Source organism: Drosophila montana, unplaced genomic scaffold (genome assembly GCF_035044405.1).
Source record: "Drosophila montana isolate Dmon_TW-CO22-7 unplaced genomic scaffold, ASM3504440v1 contig_2178_1, whole genome shotgun sequence".
Classification (NCBI taxonomy): Eukaryota; Metazoa; Arthropoda; class Insecta; order Diptera; family Drosophilidae; genus Drosophila; species Drosophila montana.
Window position 1 is genome coordinate 3,053,471 of NW_026997075.1, and position 19,854 is coordinate 3,073,324.

At 41.8% G+C, this 19,854-nt stretch overlaps 1 protein-coding gene across 2 annotated transcripts in view; it reads left to right on the forward strand.

Annotated features, from left to right (window-relative positions):
- The window catches only part of if (inflated), a 42,049-nt gene extending 22,705 nt beyond the window's left edge, over nt 1-19,344 (forward strand). The window contains exons 5-13 of one of the 2 annotated variants that reach the window (XM_064680846.1): nt 6,132-6,258; nt 10,495-10,556; nt 11,627-11,675; nt 13,665-13,739; nt 15,449-15,843; nt 15,919-16,802; nt 16,889-17,132; nt 17,199-18,842; nt 18,910-19,344. In XM_064680846.1, coding sequence (XP_064536916.1) covers nt 6,132-6,258; nt 10,495-10,556; nt 11,627-11,675; nt 13,665-13,739; nt 15,449-15,843; nt 15,919-16,802; nt 16,889-17,132; nt 17,199-18,842; nt 18,910-18,999 — 3,570 coding nt within the window. In that variant the 3' untranslated portion in view covers nt 19,000-19,344. The remainder of the gene's footprint in view (nt 1-6,131; nt 6,259-10,494; nt 10,557-11,626; nt 11,676-13,664; nt 13,740-15,448; nt 15,844-15,918; nt 16,803-16,888; nt 17,133-17,198; nt 18,843-18,909) is intronic. The other variant, XM_064680847.1, reaches the window with a different exon arrangement.
- Nucleotides 19,345-19,854: the final 510 nt, after the last annotated feature.

Below are 19,854 nucleotides of genomic sequence, written 5' to 3' on the forward strand. Positions count from 1 at the left end.
CAAATTGCATTTTTTGATCACCGCAGTTAATGTGGGTATTAAACGAGACTCATTTGCTGCGAGCTCCACTTGGTCAACTGACCCACTGACTGAATTCTCGCCACCAACGGCTGCCTTCGGCTGGCCCTTTGGTGGTCGCTTGTCTGATTGTTTGATTTTAATGCGCATTGATGGCATCATCGGAGAACGCGATAGCTCGTTAAATGCCCGCCGGGCTCTTATTGAGCAACATCCCAGGGGCACGTTGAAAGTGCAAGCGCAACCGGCCAGGAGATGCCATCAGAAAAAACAAAAACAAAAAATAAACAGGTGGGCGTCAATAATGTCCATGGGTTGGGGGGATTGGGCCAATGAAATTGAAACTTTGAGCTTGAAAGAAAAATTCGAAATGACATTTTTTATTACAATGCCGCAGCAGAGTTTCGCTTTTGATGTCAGCTGGCGGTGGGTGTGCAATGCCGTTATACTTGCTGTGTGTGTGCGTGTGTGTGTGTGTGTTTGTGTGTTTGTCTATCTATATATCTAGATATCTGCTTGTGTCCATGGCTGCTATAGCTTTTTATACGTTTACACCCTGTAATCGAAAAAAGACAAGAATCTGTCGACCCTCTAAAGTATTTCTTGATCAACAATACAAAAAAGTGCAACAAAAATCTCATAATATTTGGCATATGCTATGGCAGTACGTGTCCGAAGCTAGATCGGATCTGGTTCGAAATTGGTTTCTTGTATGAGCGACTTTTTGTTTCTAACAAAATTATAGGTTCAATCTTGAGTTTATTGCCGAATTCGAGAGTTCAGACGGAGAATTATATTCTTATAAAGGGTTGATTTCTTATTTTTATCATTCCAATAAAATATATATTAATATTTCATTCAAGTTGATATCAGCTATTGTCGTGTTTTCAATATATAAGAAAAAAGTGTTTAAAATGTTAGTTTCAAGTTTTTATTTTGACTTTTGTTTACTTTATTAAATTCCTTGCATTTTCCTTAATAATAAAAAAATTAAATATAATTATAATAATAATAAAAAGATTTTAAGATTAGGGTAGCTCATAGTCGGTCATAGATACAACAACAAACACAGCGTCGTAGCGAAATTCTGAATGCGTTTTGATTTGATTTCGATGTGTTTTCTTTTGTTGTTGTTGTCATCTTTGTGGTCGCAGTCAACGTGGTCGTTTCTTGGATTGCGTCAAGTAAACCACACACACAAACACACACGCACACACACACACACACACACACACACACACACTCTCACGGAGACACCAGCAATATAAAGCGTGCGCTGTTTAAGGTGCGCCCCAGTCGCAACTTTGGTTAATTGCGTTGGCGTTGGCGCTGGCGCTGGCCACAGGCCGATGGCATAGCCAGCCGGAGCAACACCCACCCAGCCGGGCGACTGGCCAAGAGCGAAGCGTCCAACGGCAACATTTGATTTTCACTTTAGTTCTCAATTAACTTTGATTTGGCCCATTTGATTTGGCAAGCAAACGAGCCGTTAACATTGATGGCCAGCTGCGGAGCCCATTGTTACAGTTATTGCGGCCATTGTTGTTGTTGCTGTTGTTGTTGCAGTTGCCTTTGTTGGCCATCCATGTCCAGGTCACTTCCGCCACGTGCGCACCCAGCGCTGACCTGGCCTTCAAATGCCCATTAACAGGCCATCGATTTATGTTTGCGCCAAGTGCGCAACTTGCGGCTTGAGCTACATCATCATAGTCAGCTGATAACAGCAGCAACAACAACAACTACAACAACTACAACAACAACAACTGAGTCTTATGGAAGAATCAGCACATCCGAAGTTGTTTGAAACGAGGCCCGAAAAAATATGTTGCTCTTATTCGATTCGCGGTTCGAACCAGCAGCCTGTTTGATATTTTGATTCAAACCTTGACTTTTCACATTTCAAAGTCTTAATAAAACAATTCAACTTTGTATTTTCAATTCTGCAAGCCATAAATAATTTCATATACAATATGCGTGCTAAATTGGATCTTTAACTAAAATTGTCTCCCAATCTCCCAATTTCCCAAATGTGTGTTGGGACTAAAGTTATTTATACTATCCTTTGGTGCTGAAACTACTTCAAAAACTTTTCAATCCATTTTCGAAGAAATATATGTTCTGGTTTGAACTGCGGTTGGGCTGCTTTGGCTTAAGGTTTGGTTCATAGTTTAATATAAATTTTTATACTATATAATCGGACCGATTTGATTCCAGATCAATCTGCCGCCCAGATTTTAACATGAATAATTTTCTCTCTCGGATCTATATATTCTATATATGAACTCCCAAAATTGCATTCCGAATCTTCAAAACAAATAACAAACATATATTTATCTATGATATCTGATTATCGATTTAAATTGTAGTTAATGTAATCCTTTATCCTCCATATTATCCCTATATCATCTATACATGATTTGGGAATCTGAAAATCTTATCCAAGTTTTATCTAAATATATTCAAAACGGAGATAGATTGAGAGACAGAAGTCGTTTGTTTTAGTTCAAACATATGATGTTATTGTGAATAAAATATATTTAAATAAAAATAAAATAGATCTATTCTCTTCATGTCAACATAACTTCCGAACTATAAGACTGTGTAGTTAGCAGAAAAGCAGTTGGGAAATTTATTATGCTTAGATTTTCAGTGATATTTAAAATATATTGCTTAGTCAGATATTTCTCGCACTTAATGAATGCCTCAAATTGTATCTCTTAGATGCCAACCTGGCCAGAAGAATCAACAAGTCTCTTGTGCGGATTGTTGATGAATGAAGGCATCTCAGTGCTAAATGGGATGCAAGGTGACATCAGAGTGAACCCGATCGACAATTGGCGATTGGATGGTGTTGTTTGGGAGTGGTACGTGGTACGTTGTACGTTGCACGAATGGACTGTGGCCATGTTGCCCCCCCGGCCCCCGCCGACGTTTGGGGCATGTGCCGCATGTCGTGCGGTCTCGTTTCATTTTTGTTTGTTGTTGCGATTGCGACATGATCATCGACACGATCTGTGAAATTGCCAGCGCTATTGAACTCAACTCAAATATGGCCCAGCCACATGGGCAGCCGCAGGCCTCGGGTGCCTCGGGTATCCGATCTTTTGCGATCCTTGCGAAAAATTTTGCATTCGCAATGATAACGTCTGCATGTCGACCATGTCAAGCGTGTTGACTTTTGACTTTTGTGGTTGCTGTTGTTGCTGTTGCTGTTCGGGGCAAGATCGCAACGTTCTCTGGCCGTCTGCAAAAGTGCAGTTTAATGTCTCAAAAATTTATCGCTGGCATTTTGGTATGTGCTCTGTGCCCAACATGGACAATAAACCACAAAGCAGGCTAAGATGCAGCACAAAAAAATAAAAAATAATAATCGTTATATGAAAACCATTCAATGTAAGTTTGAAAGCACGAAATATCAACCAAACGTATTTGGCTATGCCTCAAATAGTTGAACTTGAGCCCCGAACATATTTTAGTGAATTGACTAAGTTGAACAATTCCAAGTTCGAGCTTTGCTTGGCTCTCATAAGGCTTTCATTCAGGTTAGATGTTAGTCTGAAAGATGGAAATTAAATTTCAATTTGCTTTGGCTTTGCACAAAATTAATGCCAACTATTACACCAAAGTGCAGAACATGTCTACATTAAAATGGCGCCCAACGTGGGTATATGATTTTTTGCTTCTATAGTTAGATTTAACCCTTGAGCATACTTTGTTGCATTGACAAAGCCAATAATTCTTAAGCTCGTTCTGACTGCTTAAATTATCATTATTTTGACAAAAAGCTGCTTATCTCTCATGTGGCTTTCATTCAAGACAGATATTAGCTTAAAAGTTTCGATATATAATTTTCCTTTCATAATAAAAAATAAACTTTAGCTGAACAAGTTGTTTTGTAAAGAACTAACACTATCTAGACTACCCCAGGTCAAGAATACGCTTTGAAGAGAATGGCGCCCAACGTGCGGTATTCATAAATTTGTCTGTTAGCTAGATTCGAGCCTTGAGCATATTTAATTGTTTTGAATAAGTACAGTCAATCTTTTTTTGAGCTTAAACTTCCAATAGATTCCTTTCAATTATCTCTTAAAAACTGTTAAATAAATACCAAGAGTTAGTTCAAATGTACAAATTAAGCAAAAGCTCAGTAAAAAACATACGCTAACTCAATCAAGCATGTCTGGAATACTTTTGTCCCAATGTCTCAGTGTGGAGCAGAGATTTTTGTTTGGGGTCGTTTTGGGCTCAGCAGCCAGGCCGCGCATTCAGCTCCAAGCCCCATTTGCATATCTAACTATCTTACCGCGAAGTCAACTGGCAACCGGCAGCAACTCAAAACTCAGTCAAGTCTCATGGCTTTTTTTCCTTTACTAAATGCGGCGCTGATAATAAAGTTTTTAATAGGAAAATGCTATTAACTTATTGGCCGCGCGGTGGGCCCTGGTCAACGGGGCCAGCTCCGATGAAGTTGCTGTTGCACATTATGAATTCAATTGAATTGTTCCTGGGACCTGGGCCTGCGGCCAGACGATTGTCTTTATTTTTTCTTGATTTTATGGCTGCACTGAGTGCACCTCAGGTGCTCCAAACAGCGATATGAATGCGACTATGCAAATATGTAGCAGGGCTGGACATTCAGCAGCAATGGGCCATATAAATGTAAATATCGAATAGGTTAGTTTGTGATGTGATTGTGAAATTTTAAGAAGATTTCATATTTCATATACAAAAAAAGCATACTTTCTGCAAAAAGCAAATGTAGATCAGAAATTCCTGGATTTTTTTTTTACTATTGTAAAAATCTTTGCTTATAGAAGTTGTTGCCACAATCCGTATGCTATTTGTAATTTCAGCAGAAATAAATAATATTAGTATAGTCTCTATAGAGATACATAGAAAAATACGAATTTTTTCCTTATAGAAAGGAAAAGTTTTCTTTTGCTCAGCTTGGGTTTTATTCGAATAAAAGGTTTATTATGATTGAAAGTAATTAAAGATTGGTGACAGATGAATAAAAATTGGTTAGGATGAGGTCTAGGAAATCGTAAGAAAATATATTCGAAATGTATTCCATAAATGCCTGGCATAAATATTTGTAAATGTTGTGGCATGTATGCGTCCCTGGTATTGCGGCTGGGACTGTGATTTGGCGTCGTCGCTTGCATAATGCGAGAGCATAGATTTCCGATTCAATGGGTATTTGAATGAGCTGGGCGTGGCAGCAGCGCCAGACTTGGAGCTGCGATGATGTGATCAGCATGCATTTTTGGCGATCGCGCGTCATTTTTGAGTTTACGTCAGAGGCAGAGCTGTGCGGGGCATAGCATTTTGTGGCGAGGAGTGAAGTGAAGCGCCGTGCCGTGGCGTGGCGTGGCGTGGCTAGCGAGCAGGAGCAAGTCAATAGAGCTGCTGGCTTTGCGATCCTGCCACTGGCAATGCCATAAAAGGCACAATATGTATAAATTTGTAAAAGTAATTGCAGGCATATGTGCCACAGAGCTGAGCATCAAACAATGCCAGTCCGAACCGAACCGGGCCGGGCCGGGCCGGGCCGGGCCAACTGCATGCCAGCCATATTTGGCATGGGCCATAGGCCCAAGTATTGCCAGTGTCTCTGCGAGCAGCGCCGGCAGCGTGCGTGTTTTATGTCCAACTGCCAGCCATTTATACATTATAAAACTATATGTACATACATATATACCGACAGGCAAACAGAGACAGACTAAGAGGCAGGCGGACAGACAGACAGTCAGACGGACAGACAGACAAGCCAATGGAGATGGAGATGCAGCTCCAGGGTCGCACCGTACCGTACTATGGCATAAGATCAACCGTACCGTACCGCACCGTACCGCACCGCACCGCACCGAACCGCTCCGTTCTCGTCTCGTCTCAACTCGTAATTCGCTTTGGCCATTTTTGGTGTGCAGCATTTCATGATCTGCTTGATGCTGTTGCCATTGTTTCGCATTTTCACAACTTCACATCGTGGCATTTGCTGCTGCCCACAAAAGCTAAATAATTCTCAAGTTGTTTTTGTGTGTGTGTTTGTCTTTTCATTGTCTTGTTTTACTTTTTCATTCCTCATTGTTTTGTTTTTTTTGCTTTTTCAGGCCTGCGCGCCGCGCTATGTCTTCCACACGATGACGCCATCGAGGGCGCTGCGCTATGATCCGGTCGGCACCTGCTTCACCTCGCACAACTTCAAGCAGTTCCACGAGATATCGCCGTGTCGCACAAGTAAGTGGGTCGCCCAGAATTAGACCAGGCCAGTCCAAATTACCTCCAGCTCGTGTGATATGCACTTTAAAGTAACCTGAGCCCTGTGTACGCCGACCAGGGAATCCCTTTAAACGCGAAAATTACACAAGCAAAAAGCTAAAAAACAAAAAAAAATACTCTCAAGCGAAAATAAATAACTGACAGGCAGACATAACACGTATGCACCGGGCACAAGGACAAAGCCTTGGTGTCAGATTTAATGGCATACACTACATTGAGGGGATTCCTTAGATTAATTTCATTTCACTTTCATGCAAATTCAACGACCCTGATTTTATTTTGATTTAATTTTTGGCAGTTCTTAAGCTTTAAGTTTAGAAAAAAGTCTCTCAGAAGTTTTGATTGACCTGAAAGAAAAGAACAATACGAATTCTGTTAAGTTTCAAAACTATGGAAATCGAACTTAAAATATGAACATTTTGCCATAGTATTTGAGAGAGGAAATAGATGGTAGATTATATAAAAAGTAACTATTGATGTGTTGTCCAGGCAACTGAAAAAAGGAAGATGCTGGTTCTAATCCCATGCTAGTGTATGGAAAAAGTAGTGTCTTAGCCGAAGGCCATTTGATAGTTTTATATTCTATATCCTATATCCTATATATACAATAATAATATTTAAAAAAGAAAGATGCTGGTTCAAATCCCTTGCCAGTGTATGGATTAAGTATTGTGTTAGCCGAAGGCCATTTGATAGTTCTATATTCTATATCCCATATCCTGTATTTATTTAAAAAAGAAAGATGCTGGTTCGAATCCCACGCTAGTGTATGGATTAAGTATTGTCTTAGCCGAAGGCCATTTAATAGTTATATATTCTATAGATGAAAGATGCTGGTTCGAATACCATGCTAGTGTATGGATAAAGTATTGTCTTAGCTGAAAGCCATTTCATATTTTCTATATCCTTTATTTACAATAACAATATTTAGGTACAAATATTTCTTTTACCAGATGCAACAACTTCGTATCGTAATTTGTATATTATACCGACAAATTCCATATTTTATCGCTGCCCTGCGCTGGAGTACGGCTCCGTGTAGAAAGATTTATGGCACTGAAGGGGCCGTAACTCGCAACAAATATGTATTCCCCCAAAAAGTAAAACATGTCTATTAGTGTATTCTTGATGTCGGAAAGTGGCAACAAAATATATCAAAGCAGATCATTCTGAAGTGCATTATGCCAGAGATTTTGGTTAATTCGGAACTGCCTGCCAATTTGTTTGCTTAGTCATGTTATTATATGTAGCATCTCTCTCCCTTCCTCTCTCTCTCTCCCTCTGTATATATATATATATATGTATTTATATATGTGTTCTTGTTTTTATGTCGGTACCTAACCATAGTCTATGTGTGCCCCCACATATAGCTGGACATGTAGACACATGTGGCACGGCCACGAGCTTATTTTTAGCATCCACAGCAGATGCAAAGCACATATACACACCCATTTCTTGGACGAACTAGCATATACATATATATAAAAATATATATGTATATATATATATATGAACGGTCTCTATCTAATCTGCAGATTCAATTTGTTGAGCAGAAATTAATCAAGTTCTGGCTCTTAATGATTATTTTTAGTACTATGTTCATAACGAGACGAAATGCTTGATTGCTTTTTATGTAAAGGCTTATTAAATTTAAATTATATAGCACGCTTTTCTTTAACTATCCGCTTTACATATATCCGACTGCCTACTGCTGCTAGGTCGAATTCAATTTTCTCCATATCCATCTGAACGTCCAGTGGCAACAGGCACTCGGGACTGTTAGTTAAACATTGAATTGAATTCAAATTTGCCCGAATGTCATTTTTAAATATAAGCTAGTTCTCGTTTGCCTGGTGGATATAGGCTTCTTTCACATGAATATTTTATGTTCACATTTATACACTTAGTCGGGGATTCGAACCCGGATATTCACATTAGTCTGGATTTTGCGAGTATTCCTTCATGTCTAGTTGCAAACATCTAAGTTTTAGGCATAATCCAGCTCTATATGATATACAAACAACTTCTAATTGCTTGATGCATATGTGCTTCTCCCCTTGTAATATTTTATTTATACACTAGCTAAGGATTAAATGCAACCTTGTCCTAATTGTGAATTGTTTTTTAATTGATATATCCTTCTTCCACAAGAATATTCTATTTCCATATCCATACACTAGCCGGGGACTCGCACCCGGACACTCACATATCGCTGTGTTGCAAATATCTAAGTTAATAATCCAGCTCTAATTGCTTGGTGTTACCTTTGGTTTTAGCCTTCTTCCACAAGAATGCTCTTTTATTCTCTTTTTACAGGCATAGATAAGACCCTTGCTTAATTTGATACTATATTATATACTGCAAATACTTGACTAATTGTGCTTGGCAATCAATGAATTGTTAAAATAGTTAAAAATCGTTTTAAAATTTTTGAAAAAATATCAAATATCGTTCCATTTAATTGATGCAAAGAGATTCTCCATATAGTATGTTGCCGAACTGATTTGATATCGAAAGCTTGAGCACATAAAAAAAATGCTGCCAAACAATTTGTGAGCGAAGCGCTCAGCAGCAGGCCGAAAAGAATTGGAGGCGATTGCTCAATTGTTGCCACTGATCGATCCAAGGCCAATTTAATGATTCTAAACGCATTGCCAGGCGTTGTCTGGTTCCCATTGCTGTTGTTGCGTTATTAATGCTGTCGTTGTTGTTGTGAAATGATTAGCAGCAGCGGCAGCAGCTACTCATCACATGACAGTTGGCCCAGCACATTCCGACATCACTGAAAGCAATAAATACCAACTTAACGCACAAAATACCAAACTAATAGTTAAGGCGAATAAAGAAAAGGTACAACAAAATAAATAAAAATATATAAAAAAGACAGCATAAATAAGTAGAGGCCGAGAAGAACAAAAAAAAAAAAAACAAAAAAAAGGGTAAGCATTCAAAGAATATGCGGCAACAAAAAGCTGCCCAAGAGAGCAACAATACTGGAGAAGATACTGCCAAGTGGCCGACAGTTAAGAGCCCCAGAGCCTGTTGTCCAATTGCCAGACCGAGTCCGAGTCCGAGTCCGAATCCGCGTCCGAGTCTCTGCGTCCGCGTCCGAGTCTCTGCGTCCAATTGTGCCCTTGCCCAGAGACTAATTGTAATTCAAGACGGGGGCGATTTTATTATGGGAATTACGACAACTGCAACGCACAATGCTTACGCCATGTTGCTCCCTCCCCCTCTCTCTCTCTCTCTCTCTCTTTCTCTCTCTCGCTGTGCGTGTGTGTGTCAACTTTACCTTAAAAGTTGACTTATGCGAGAAGGTTGCTGCGCTGGCCACAGCAGCAACACGCCAGCAACATGCTGCTGCTGCTGTCATCGCTGCTGCTGCTGTTGTTGTTGTTGTTGTCGCTTGAACGTTCAAATTGAAACACTTCGGAGACAAATTGTTATCGTTTAATTTGATCAAACGCACGATCTGGCTGTTGATTTTGTGCTCAGCTGCAAAAAACAACAACAAGGAAAAAAAAAATGTTGCCAGCAGCGCGACATGTTGCTGCTGTGGCGGCTGCTGCTGCTGTCGTTGCTGCTGCTGCTGCTGCTGTCGTTGCTGTTGCTGTTGTTGCCGCTAGCATTGCGTGATTTTTATTTGGTAGCAAACATTCGCGGACAGCTGGCGGACAGCGGAGCACAAACAAAGAAGGCCAACAAAAGGATGTGGGGCTTGTGGTCACCAGCTTGGATTTGGTTTGTCTCATTGTTGTTGCTGTTCTTGTTGTTGTGGCCTTTGGGTCTCGCCTGTCGTCTGGCTGGCTGGCTGGCTGTGCTTTTGTTTTGGCGATCTGCCGCTGTAGTTTATTGTATTTTCATTTCAATGTCCATCCGTCTGGCCAGTTGGCAGTTGGCAGTTGCCTGTGCCCCAGCCCCAGCCCCAGTTGTTGCCCCCAAGGCGCAAGCGCGCGCTCTAATCCTTTTATGTTGTTGCCTGTTGCCCCATCGCCTGACAAATCACTGGCGCAATTTATTGCATTGCTCTGGTAATTATTTGCAATTTATTGCGCCCCGCTCACCTGGCCCCGCCTGCAGCACTGGCAACATTTTCTTCTTTTTTTTTTTTAGTATAACAATTACAAATATATATCATAAACAATTTCAATCTGTAAACTCTCTCACTCTACATCGTCTATTTGTTTTTTGCAGACAACTGGGGATATCATCGACAGGGCTCCTGTCAAGCTGGCTTCAGTGCGGCTGTCAACAGCGTAAGTATCATTCAACTGGGCATATTAGCTATTGTCTTCGGCTTGCCAAAGTTTGGGGTAGATGCATAGCTTACTTTTGAATAAATTTGTAATTGGTATGGAGTTTATATTAGCTCAAGATTGAAATATTATATCAAGTCTTAATAAGTTCACATATTTGGGAAGCACATTATGCAGTAGATAGATTAGATAGAGTAGTTTAGAAAATATAGAAAATATATAAGGACATGGATAAATATGTAAAGTATGCTAAGAATGGCAACTTAAAGAAATTGATATATTTATATTAATGAACATAATATTCTAATATTATATATATATTTGTTAGGCATCTTATGAAAAAAAAAACAGCCAAGGCTCCGGGTTTTGTAAATATTTTATTTGTAAGCCTGTAAGTCTGTTTCTATAAAGGCTTCGAGGCTTCGGTTTTAAGTATATTTTTCAAAAACTTGATATAGATCTGTCTTCTTGCTACGGATAATACCCATTTTAAGATCGGCTGGAACGTATCATTTATCACAAGCTGAAAAATCAAGAGAAATCTGAAACAAACCGAAAGACTATATCCTATAGATACTATATTCAATCTTCGGACGTCTGTTCCTCTTTTGATTTTTCTTTTCTGGAATTTTATATCCTATAGAGATCATGTATGGTTAATTATATATAATAAAGGGTATTCAGTCTTCGGGAGTCCTATTGTGATTTGTTGCTGTTTCTTTTGCATCTGGAATTTTATATCCTATAGATGCCTTGTATGGTTAATTATATAAATCTATGTAATATAGGGTATTCAGTCTTCGGTTCCCTTATCATACTTTTTTCTGTTTTTGGGCTCATTGAGTTATTATATGCATGCCACGGGCAGGCGAATAGATTTGGGCTTGTATATGCGTTTGGGCCTCAGTTTTGGGCTTGGGCTTGGGCTCGGATCTTGGGTCTTGGGTCTGGGGTCTGGGGGCACTGGGTGCCTGTGCTCGGCGTTGGCACGTTTAGTTGGCACCTTGTTGCGATCGTGGCATAACATTTGCATACACAAAATCTTAAATATTCTCATTTCGCATTTGCAGAACGGATCGCGTTTGTTTATTGGCGCACCTGGCAGTTGGTACTGGCAAGGTAAGTGAACATTTTACCCTTCTCTCTCTCTTTCTCGTTTATTTGTATTTTTTCATAATACGAGTATCGCGCAACGTTTACATTTAGTCTGAAACAATATAAAATAAATATATATACTTATAAAGTGCAGTTTTTATATTTATATTGTATGTATTTTGAAATTGTACTCGTGCTACTTATAAATACCACAGCTATTATCCATTGTATTCAGTTATAGTTAAGCCTTTAAGTATTTTTCCTAGCAAAAGTGAGCCGCCAACCCCTGTCCACCTCCTACACAATGTACGTAGTACCCGTAGCTCTTTGGTTTGATCCACTTTTATTACGATTTAATACAACTTTTTTCCCCCCACTTTGATATAGCTGCAAAATGTTGCCTTGATTTTGCATTAGTTCTTCTTATCCCTTTGTCCCTTTATGGTTTACCCAATAAATTACAATTGTTGCATACAAGACTCTTGAACTTTTGTGTTAATTTTAGTTTCAGTTGTGTTTAATTTTGAGCATCTTTAGAATTTAGATCGTCCCTAACCTCACACAAAAACGAATAACCTACAGATAAAACTTAACCTCTGGGATAGCTTAAACTTAACCGACAGGATGAACTCTTAGCATTAAATTAAGCCCAAAGTGTGTACCGAATTGTCTGGTGCCCAAGTATCTAACATATTGAGTCCCTGAACTTAAGATCTAAGCGTAGCCACATTTATCGATTAGATTGTTTTTTACGTAACATTAGAATTTAAACTTATGAATGCGCGAGATTGGAGCTGGAAAACCATCGATTGTGTAGATCGATAATAAATTCGATAAATTTTCAATATATCCACTATAAGTCGATAAACATTTTGCTCAATTGCTATCACATTAACTGTCACAGTTGCAACGATCGATAGTCTTCAAGCTCCCGTATATCATAAGTACCTATTAGGTATGAATGCGCGGGACTGGAGCTGGAAAACCATCAATAGTGTTTATCGATAACAATTTCGATACATATTCAAACACCATAAGTCGATAGACATTTCGCTTAATTTCTATCACATTTACTGCCATAATTAAAACTATTGATAGTTCTCAAGCTCTTGTATATTTTGTGTACCTTTTAGATATATTTTGTATTTAACTTTAGATGTTAAACAATAATAATTAAGTTTTGAGTTAATATTCTTAGTGTTGTCGAGTTGTTGTTGTTGCTATCATCCAAAATTTATTACACAATTGGACTCAATGTCGTTTCGTGTCGCCGCTGCTTGAAAGAAAAACCAAACCAAAATTTTAACCAAAAACCCATTCTGCTAACAACTCGTATACCATCTACAACTCGACAGCAAGTGCCACAGACACAGACTAACCTCATGTTAAGTTTATCGTGTAGTCAGTTTAATTATTGATGATTGTAATATGTACCGTAATTTAACCGAAGCGAGTTCTTAGCTGCATTTACTGTACCGTATTTATATATCTATACATACATATATATATATATATTTTACTGTAAATCGTAAACGTGATTGTAATCTTAACTGTAACTATTAATTTGACTATAACTATAACTATAACTATATAACTGTACCTGTACCTGTATTGTATAATGCGTCAGAATTTCCTACTTGAATTTTTAGTCAACTTTTTTTTGTCTCATTTTGATTAATATGTATTATGTATTCTTTTTTATTCTCTCTCTCTCTCTCTCTTCTTTTTTGCTCCTATTCACACTCTGCCTCGGCGCAAAATGCATGCAATTTCGTACCGTATCGAATATGAAACCAAAAAATAAAAATCAAAATAAAAAACATCTATGCATTCTGTACCGAACGCCATGACCTGTGTCTGTTGTTCAACCCAACCACAACCACAATCAAAACCGAAACCAAAACCGAAACCAAAACCAAACAAACCTTACAACTCGATTACCAACTCGAAACCAAACTTCTGCTATTATAATAAACTACACAAAAAAAAAAAAAAAAAAACACAAAAAAAAAGGACAAACCTACTCAATACCGCCCGATGCCGAGTTTCCATTTAAGCCGCCTTATTATCAGCCCTTCGGCACTGGAGGTAATAATAATAATACGCAAATACGCTTCTCACACCGCAAAGTCAGCAAAAAAAAAAAAAAAAAAAAATACCTTATATACAACATTGATCAACATTAACCCTTAAACCAAGTGCCTAAAAAAATGAACTGAATATAACTTGTACAAATTATCTGAACTATAGAAAAAACGGCGCAAGCTAAAATCGTTTCTCCATTTACCTCGCCCCACCCCCAAATACATAATGGTGTGTGTGATAATATTACGAATACAACCTTTGAACTCATCCATTGGCGCGCAGGCTGTCGAGTCGGGTCAGAAAGTGGCGTTAACGCGGCTTTGCCCCTGGTCACGATTTGACAGCGATCGCCTATATTCGCCTCCACGTACCACGTACCCCCCGCCCCAACCCTCATCGAACGCTTCGCTAACAACGAGTGCAACGAGGGCTACGAAAACCGCATATAAACGTACCGCCATGCCCGAAATGCCTCGTCACGCCCCAGGCGCACAGACTGTTGCTCTGGTTGTTGTCAGCACCACAGCAATGCTCAATGCTCATAAAACAAAAACATAGTACATAGTATCTGGTACATACTTATATTTATATTAATATAGGTAGCAAAATCAAATATCAAGCATAAACATAGTAATAACATTTGAACTACTTACGCGCACGGTTAAAGCAAGAGGTTCTCTTTTGTATTGGGAGCGATGCGCAGCCAACTTAACAAGCGCGCTTGCAATTAATTCGTGCTGCCAGATCGCTGGAGTTAGGTATTTATCGATATGCAGCACTCGTGTCAAACAGTTCTAGAGTAACTTTAAAGTAAAAAATTTTAAATATTTTATTGGATTATCTGTTTTATAAATTAATTACTTTTTGGGTCTGGCGCTACCAATGCAAGGTGGCAACTTAGCATTTATAACGTCAATTAATTTCAATTTAAAATCATATTTGGTTCAGCCACACTTACAATTATAACGACTCTCAATTTTAATTTAAAATCATATTTGATGCTGCCAGGCAAGGTGGCAACGCTGCATTTATAACGTGCACTAAAAACTGGCAACGCTGCAGTTACATCCGCTAGTCAAATATTAAGCAAATGAAACACTTTTCTAAGTTCTGTAGCGCCAGATATAGAGAATAAGAAAACGAAAATTAGTTTAACCTCATGTTAAAGTGGCTGTTAACTTCGACTGAAAGGTAGAAGATGCTGTGACCAAAGAAAATGTGACTAAAGTAGAGAAAGAATCGAACTTTCGTACTCTCTACTGAGGCTCTCTTGCTTTAACCGTCCCCCTCACATATTACACCTAAGTTTTAATCTAAGTACTTAAAAACTGCTCATGAGCTTTTTTTAATTTGGGTTTGGATATCGTTGGCTGTTGGACTGTTACTAACCATTGCCCATGGGTTGGGGCAGTTGTCAACCGAAAACGCATCGCATGCCTCCACAATTGGGAGCTGGGACTAATCCACAATTAGCGGTAGTAATTGTTGTAGTTATCTAGTAATTGTAGATTATTGTAGAAATTGAGAATTTATGATTTGTCTTGCATTGTTCTTGTTGTTGTTGTTATTGTTATTGTTGTTGTTGTTGTTGTTATCATCCGGCATGCCAGTTAAATCGTAGCTAAACACACATCTCACCCAACTGATCCGTAGAAACGATCTGCTAAATCGAACCGAATCGCACTCACCCAGTTAACCCGCAATATTCACAGGTCAAGCGATATCGCAGGATGTGACCAAGCCGGAGAATCAGGTATTCTCCACGGCGGAGAGCACATCGTCCAATGATGATTCCTATTTGGGCTATTCGATGATCACCGGCGATTTTGATGCCGATCGCAGCGAGGATGTGGCCATTGGCATGCCCCGTGGCGCCAATCTGCTGGGCAAGATCGTTGTCAATCGCTGGAACATGGCGAACATATTCAATATAACGGGTCGCCAAATAGGCGAATACTTTGGCTATGCTCTGGCCACCAGCGATGTGGATGGCGATGGCCTCGACGATCTGATCATCGGTGCACCGATGTACACGGAGCCCGGCAATGTCGAGGGCAAATACGATGTGGGACGCGTCTATGTGCTGCTCCAGGGCGGCACAACACCGGTAAGTCACGAGCATGAGACAATATATATTTGGATGGCTCTTTAACTAGGTAAACCCTCTCTCCTCTCCTAACAGTCGGAGCATTGGACGAGGGAGCACATACGCGACGGCTTCCATACCAAGGGTCGCTTTGGCCTGGCGCTGACCACGCTGGGCGATGTCAATGGTGATGGCTATGGTGACTTTGCCGTCGGCGCACCCTACGACGGACCCGAGGGTCGTGGCGTTGTTTACATCTATCATGGCTCCGCGCTGGGTCCGCTGCCGAAACCCTCGCAGATAATCAAGGCCGAGCAGCTGGTGGAGGCGGCGCCATATCCGCGCACCTTTGGCTTTGCGCTGTCCGGCGGCGTGGACATGGATGGCAATACGTATCCGGACTTGGCCGTTGGCGCCTATGCCTCGGATCAGGTGTACATCTTTAAATCACGCCCGGTGGCCGCTGTCAATGCGGAGACCGTCTTTGCCAGCAGCTCGAAGCTGATCAGCCTGGACGATCGCAGTTGCCAGCTGCAGCGGGATCACAAGAAGGTGCCCTGCATGCCGTTGAGCACCTGCTGGAGCTACACCGGCCGCTATCTGCCCAATCAGTTGGACTTTGAGGTTTCCTGGCTGCTCGACGCAAAGAAGACCCGCAATCCGCGCATGTTCTTCCTGCGCGACGAGGGCAAACACATACGCAACCAGACGATACGCCTGAGCTATGGCCAGAAATATTGCCTCAACGAGACCGTCTACCTTATGGACGGTGTGCAGGACAAGCTAACGCCCTTGGAAGTCGAGGCGCGCTACAATCTGCGCAGCAGTCGTCCACTCGAATCCCTCGTGCGCAGACGCCGTGAGGCCCTCGAGCCGGTGATCGATCAGAATCGTGAGATCATTTTACGTGATGCAATCAACATACAGAAGAACTGCGGACCGGATAACATCTGTGAGCCGGATCTGGCGTTGACCGTCACGTAAGCTAGTTGTCAACCAATCCAAGGGAATAAACATATGTATATGATGGAATTAACTTTCTTCCTTTCCGCCATTTCTTCCATAGGGCCGTCGACAAGTATCTGTTTGTGTCGGGCGAGCCGCTGACCATTGAGGTGCTCATCAAGAATAACAACGAGGATGCCTTTGAGGCGGCTTTCTACATGATGACACCACGGGACTTGCAGTTCATTAAAGTGCAGCAGCTGGGCGAGAAGATTGACCTGCCCATCACCTGTTCGGTGCCCGATGGCAGCAACAATTACACGCTCAAGTGTGATATTGGTAATCCGCTCAAGGGTGGCAATATGGTAAGCGCACCTCCCCTCTCTCTCTCTCTCTCTCTCTGGTCACTTGATTCCTGATTTCTGTTGCAGACGCATTTTACTGTCAGCTTTGTGCCCGCGGAGAAGCACACAAACACGTCCAGCTATGACTTCTTCTGGGTGGCCAATTCGACAAATGTGGAACGCAAGAATTCGGAATTCGACAATGTGGGCAGCAAGAGCATCGGCGTCTGGGTGGAAACCGATCTGACCATCAAGGGCACCTCCCTGCCGGACTATCAGGTGTACAAGGCTGGTGACTATAAGGCGCCGGGCAATGCTACCATCGAGGAGGATCTGGGTCCCCAGGTCGTGCACATCTATGAGCTGCGCAACAATTTGAGCTCCTTCATCGAGCGAGCCGTTGTCGACATCTATTATCCGTATCAGACCGAGTCCGGAGATCCACTCATGTACATACTCAATCAGCCAGAGACGGGCGGCAAGATCAGATGCGACATGATCGAAGTCAATGAGCTAGGCCTCAAGCTGAACGAGAAGCTGAAGAAGAAATCCTATTTACATGCCCAGGGCGCGATCAGCAATTCAGTGCCGCTCGATGGCCAGGCTACCGGCGGCGCCGGCGGCGAAGCTGATGGCGGCGGTGGACACCTGCAGATATCGCATGGCATTCAAACGGGCGGCACGGTTGGCGTCACCGTCGGCAATGACAATCAGCGCAGCTTGACGCCCAAGCAGAAGGAACTGCTGGAGCGCGAGGATGCACAGGATGCCACCGGTGATGCCTCCTATGTGCATTTGGATCGTGCCAATCAAGCGGATGCCGAGCAGGAGGCCAGCATCAATCAGACCAGCGCCAGCTATAGCCTGCCCAGAACTGAGCTGCTCGGACATAGCACACATGGTCACATACAAATGGCATCGCCACAGTTCAGCTCCAGCTCCAGTTCCAGCTCCAGCTATCAATCGCGGCCGCAGCAGCAGCAGCAGCAGCTCTATGTGGCAGGCGCTGGCGGCGGCTATGGTGGTCCGGCTGACAAGTCCATCTATGGCGGACGCAGCGGCAACTTCCATGCGGGCACACTCGATCTGGGCACCATAAATCGCGGCAATGTGGACAACGAGCTGCACAACAGCCAGGCGCAGCAGTTCGGCCAGCCCGCCGTGCAGCATCATGTGGTCTACAGCTCTGGCAGCAAGCCCTATTATGGACGCGAGAACGAGGACTTTTACGACGAGGACAATCAGCAGCAGAAAGCTCAGGGTCAGGGTCAGGGTCAGGGTCAGCATGGTCAGTGGAGCAGCTCCAGTTCGAGCTCCAGCCAGCGACGCTTTAGACGCGATGTGCCCACCACGATAGAGATGAGATTGGCGAACGGCACCTCACCTTGCCTGGGCGTCCAGTGCCGCCGGCTACGCTGCTATTTGGAAAATCTGGGCTATGAGGATGCCGATGCCGCGTTTGTGGCCATACGCGCTCGCATGGTGGCCACCACCATGGAGAAGCTGGCGCCGAATGTGCCCCTCAATGTGTCCACGCTGGCGGTGGCCAATGTCACCAATTTGCCCTTCATTGGCACGCCCAAGGATAAGATTGTGAAGACGCACGAGATCTTCTACAAGGCGCAGCCGGAACCGCTGCAGGTGCCCGATGTGGTGCCCCTGTGGGTGGTCGTCTTGGCCGCCTGTGCGGGCGCTCTCATTTTCCTGCTGCTCGTGCTGCTGCTCTACAAGGTGAGTTACCCCTTCGAACATTCGTTTAGCTGAGACACAAACCAACTGCATTCTGGTCCTTTTTTAGTGCGGCTTCTTTAAGCGCAATCGACCCGCGGATCATTCACAAGAGCGACAACCGTTGCGCAACGGTTACCATGGCGATGAGCATCTGTAAAGTGCTTGCGGCAGCAGCTGCATCGGCAGTGCCACAAATATAATTAACAAATACAAAAGAAAAAACGAACAATTAACATCGCACTAAAACAACGTACTAAAACGCAAACAAGAAACGGTTCTAAAACAAACAAACAAACAAACGTACTAAAACAACGAACGCTCTTAGCCAAGTTTCAAACCGCGCGCGCGTTTTTAAAACGCAACAGCAGACGAAAAATAGAATTCGATTTAAAAAAAAAACAATAATAATAATGTGCGATGTTGCGATGCTTTTTTTTCATAAACAAAAAAAAACACGTAAAACTTGCCTAGTCACGAAATTAAGAACTTTCTAAAGCGAAACGGTTTAATTATATATATTTTTTATGTTTTTTTTTTTATTAATGATTTTTATTTTTTCCAATGAAACTTGCAAATTTTTGAACGAAGGAGTTACAAGTGCTATATTAATCTGTACTAAAGATAGCTACGTTAAGTAAGTGTGCGAATGTGTGTGAAAGTGTGCGAATGTGAGTGTGAGTGTGTGCGTGCGTGGTTTTTCGAGATTTGAGTTTTGCTAATGTTGAAGCAAAGACCGCAATAAAATATAAATGAATTATTATTTTTAAACGCGATTTAATGCTGCCCGCAGAGAAGCTTCGAGAGTTGTCTGCACTGCCACGCCCCCTGGCGCCAGCAGCCAGCAGTAGCATAAATAATTGAAATTGAAATAATAGGTGCTACTTTAAAGCTTTTTATCCTAGCCCCCTATTAATACATATTACTGAATGTTTTCAGATTGTTGGCGTGCAAGAGCGTAATTTTTTTTTATATATTTTTTTTCGTAATTCTTAATTTGCAAATAATTTGCCAA